The 3,993-nt window shown below is 40.3% G+C and overlaps 1 protein-coding gene across 1 annotated transcript; it reads left to right on the top strand.

Moving 5' to 3' along the window:
• Positions 1-932: 932 nt before the first annotated feature.
• LOC105043708 (pentatricopeptide repeat-containing protein At3g58590) lies at positions 933-3,607 on the top strand. The gene has a single exon (XM_010921371.4). It carries the CDS (start codon positions 1,284-1,286, stop codon positions 3,501-3,503), a length of 2,220 nt encoding a protein of 739 aa, XP_010919673.1. The 5' UTR covers positions 933-1,283; the 3' UTR covers positions 3,504-3,607.
• The last annotated feature ends 386 nt before the right edge of the window (positions 3,608-3,993 follow it).

The raw sequence follows: 3,993 nt of genomic DNA, 5'->3' as shown, positions 1-3,993 counted from the left end.
TACTGACCTTCAAGAAGTGTATTTACCTTGCAATATACAATTTAGGTTTATTGAAGTTTAATGATTATTATAATCATGTTGTAGTGGATAATAATGGATGATAACAAAAAGATAATGGTGCCATTTTAGATCTCTTTTTTTTTTCGCTCAATAAAAATATTTTATTTTTATGGATGCAAATTTTGTTGCAGAAAATTTTGTGCAAAGGTTTAAAAGTGTTATTTTATTTAGAAAAAGAGTTCAAAATGGACAATAATAATTTAATTGTGGGTTTGATGAGGGTTGATTCCTGTTTTGTTTTAGTTTAACTAGAGATGAGAGGAGAATTTGAGAATAAAATAATATTTCAGGAAATTAGTAGAATAGGTTTTTATTCTTAAACTGAAATAAAGTATTTGAAGTATAGTATTTTATTCTAAGATAAAATGAAATAGAAAAATTAATCCATTTACTCTGGATTAATATATTCCATAGCCAAATATGGTTAGGATGGGGTTTCAGCAACTTCAAATTTATTATTGTAATAATTAATTTAGACAATTAGAACTTGTCCAATAAGCTAAAACAAATACATCATCATACAAAATTAAAGCCACTTTCGAGCTCTCACTCTCCGTCATTTTCATTCTCTTGGGACACAAAAGAGAAGAGAGAAGAAAAGAAAAGAAAATGGATACTTTAAGAAAGTGGAAGAAAAAACCGTTTTCTCTTTTCCCAATTGGATGTATTATTGAAATAAAATAAAAAATATATCAACCATCCAGTTTAATTAGGAGTAAAAGTGGAATTAAAAAAGTTATTTTGAATATCTATTTTTTTTTCTAAACAAATTACAACTTTACAAACAAATAATATTGAGGATCGATCTAAAAAATTCCTCAAAATTGAGTTGGATTTCCCACGGGAATCGGGTTTATTAGCTTGCCCAGTCCATTTAAAAGATCCATCTTAGATTTTGGCTCAATCTCATAGGTTTGTTAGGATTGAAAATAAGATATGTGGAGATTTTTTTTTGCCTCCCATAGGATTTGGACTGAAAAGAGATTGGGTTGATACGAGCTTTAGTTGAATTGACCATGTAATCCATAATTCAGTCAAAAATCCAGTATAATTCTACTGGATTTTTCAAATAAGCCCTTAGCCTCTACTTTCCCTGGGCTTCTTAGAAAATCAATTTGTTTACTTGTTTCTTCTTCTCTCCATTTCTTCCGAACACGATGTTGATCATAGATAAGATATAGATTCTTAAAACGGAAGGCCCTTTAAACGCAGCATGCTATTGGATGTCCAGACCACTCCTGATCACAAGATTCCGGCCCAAAATCTCCCACCACTTCCATTTCTCCTCCCATCATGCCATCCATTTCGACCCTGAAACCATCTCAGCCGTCCACCGTGCGAAAGCCCACCACGCCCAATCCATCACCTCCGCCCCCAACCCGCCCGTCACCGTCCACCACGCCCTCATTGCCGCCTACGCCGCCGCCGATGACCTCCCCACCGCCCGCCAGGTGTTCGAACGAATTCCCCGCCGGACCTCCGTCTCCTACAACGCCATCATCGCCACCACCGCACGGCACGGCTGCGCGGAGGACGCCTGGGCGCTTCTCACCCGGATGGTGGCCGCCGGCGTCCGGCCCACCCGCTTCACCTTCGGCCCCATCCTCTCCTCGCCATCTCTCAACCTCTGTCTCGGGATCCAGCTGCATCCATTGATCCTGAAGTCTGGATTATTTCACGCCGACCCTTACTCGGGCACAGCTTTGATGGGATTTTTGGCGAGAAATGGTAGATTGGACGATGCTGTCAACTTATTCGAGGAAATGCCTGCAAAGACTGTGGTCACTTGGAATTGTATCATTTCTGGATTTTCCGAGCTGGGCTTTGTCCGTGATTCAATGTTCTTGTTCCGAGAGCTATTAAGGACAGGAATTGGACCGTCAGAATATTCTTTTCTCAGCGTTCTGGCTGCATTCCGTTCATCAGATTGTTTACATTACATGGAGCAAATTCACGCGCTTGCAGTCAAAATCGCAATGGATTCATTCTTTGTGGTTGCGAATGCTCTGCTTAGTGTGTACTCCAGTCACTCTCGAACGCAAGCTGCCGAGAGATTCTTTAATGAGTTGGCAATTAGGGATGTGGTTTCTTTTAACACCATGATAGCAGCTTTTGCTACAAGTGCAACGCCAGAGAGGGCTATGGATTTCTTCTTGATGATGTCTTTAGAAGGGCTTTTGCCCAGTGAATCCACATTTGCTAGCATCCTCAATGCTTGTGCTAGTTTAGACACAATGAAGTATGGAGAGCTCATCCATGCTAAAGCCATCAAGCACAATCTCGACACTGGTGTTTTCGTGGGAAGTTCGCTTGTTGATTTCTATGCCAAGTACATGAGCTTCGACAATGCAAAAAGGGTGCTTGATGGGATTTCAGAGAAGAATGTCGTTTGTTGGAATGCTTTGATCTCAGGATATATTAATGCTGGTTTACCTACCACCTTAGCTATTTTGAGAGAGATGTTAGGCTCAGGGATTAGACCCAATGAGTTCACATTCTCATCTGGGCTTAAACAAGCATCTGCTTTGGATATCCAGCAGCTTCATGCACTGATAATAAGGATGGGTTATGATAGTAATGAGTATGTTTCAAGTGCTCTTATTGCATCATATGCTTCTTATGCCACTGTTTGTGATGCCTTGGCTTGTGGTACAGCTTTAGATCCAGTGTCCTTTGTTGCCCCCGTGAATGTCATGGCTGGTGTTTATAACAGAGCTGGTCGATACAAAGAGGCGCAAGAGTTACTGTCCCGGCTGCAAGAGCCAGATAACATGTCATGGAACATCTTATTGACTGCTTGTGTACGTGGCGGGGATTACTCCAAAGCTTTCCAGTTGTTCAAACAAATGCAAATTTCAGGATATCTTTTTGATAACCATACAGCAGTAAGCCTATTGAGCGCTTGTTCGAAGATCAATAGCCTCAATCTTGGTAGATTGCTTCATGGGCTTATCATTAAGACTAATTCAGGGTGTTCTGACACATTTGTCCATAATGTGTTGCTAGACATGTATGCTAAATGCGGTAGCCTTGAGAGTTGTTTAAGAGTTTTTGAGGAAATGGATGGAAAAAATCTCATCTCTTGGACAGCTCTGATCTCAGCATTGGGATTCCATGGTCACACCTTTGAGGCACTGGAAAAATTTAAGCAAATGGAATTGGAAGGCTTCGAACCAGACCGGGTTGCTTTCCTCGCAGTCCTTTCAGCCTGCAGACATGGTGGATTTGTGGAAGAAGGCATGATATTCTTCGCACGAATGAAGAGTGATTATGGAATTGAACCAGAGATGGATCACTATATTTGTATGGTGGACCTATTGTGCAAGTATGGACATCTAAGGGAAGCCGAGCATGTGATCAGTGGCATGCCATTTCAGCCGGATGCTGCCATATGGCGCATCTTCCTCCAAGGTTGCAGGAGGTATGGCAGCATGGTGGCATAGGATTTGTTTTTAGAAATTACACTTGGGCATTCATCAAAGTATAATAAAATTGTAACTTGTTGCATTTTGCCGTATAGGAATTTAAGGATACAGTTTTATTCTCCCCTTTTTGTTTGTGCTGATAATTTTTGACTTTTGTGGCTGTGGTTCCTTGAGCGCTCTATATATGACTGGTAGGATTTCTTTTTCAGTTGGTCAGGCTGTTAGTTGCCCATCTTACTTCCATGGAATCCCTCTTGAATTCACTAGATAAATTTGTCCATTTCATTCATTGCTTACAAGCAAGAATTCTCCAGAATATGTCAAAATTCTAATTAACTCCAGCTAAATTCATCAGAAATTACCAGATTTTCATTTCCCCTGCTCCTGCAAGCGGTTCAAGAATACTTGCACCTAAGCTCTAGAACTAATTTCCAGCAGTTTTTTTGGCACTGTCTGTATGTAGGCAATGTTTATGATTAGGCTTAGACAGTTTCCATAATATCTATAA

The sequence above is a fragment of the Elaeis guineensis genome, chromosome 2, assembly GCF_000442705.2.
Source record: "Elaeis guineensis isolate ETL-2024a chromosome 2, EG11, whole genome shotgun sequence".
Lineage (NCBI taxonomy): Eukaryota > Viridiplantae > Streptophyta > Magnoliopsida > Arecales > Arecaceae > Elaeis > Elaeis guineensis.
Note: the sequence above shows the minus strand (reverse complement) of the source record. Positions and strands in the feature narration are given on the sequence as shown.

What these genes read in the sequence shown, in the direction of transcription:
- LOC105043708 (XM_010921371.4), top strand. Translation starts at nt 1,284, where the DNA reads ATGTCCAGACCACTCCTGATCACAAGATTCCGGCCCAAAATCTCCCAC.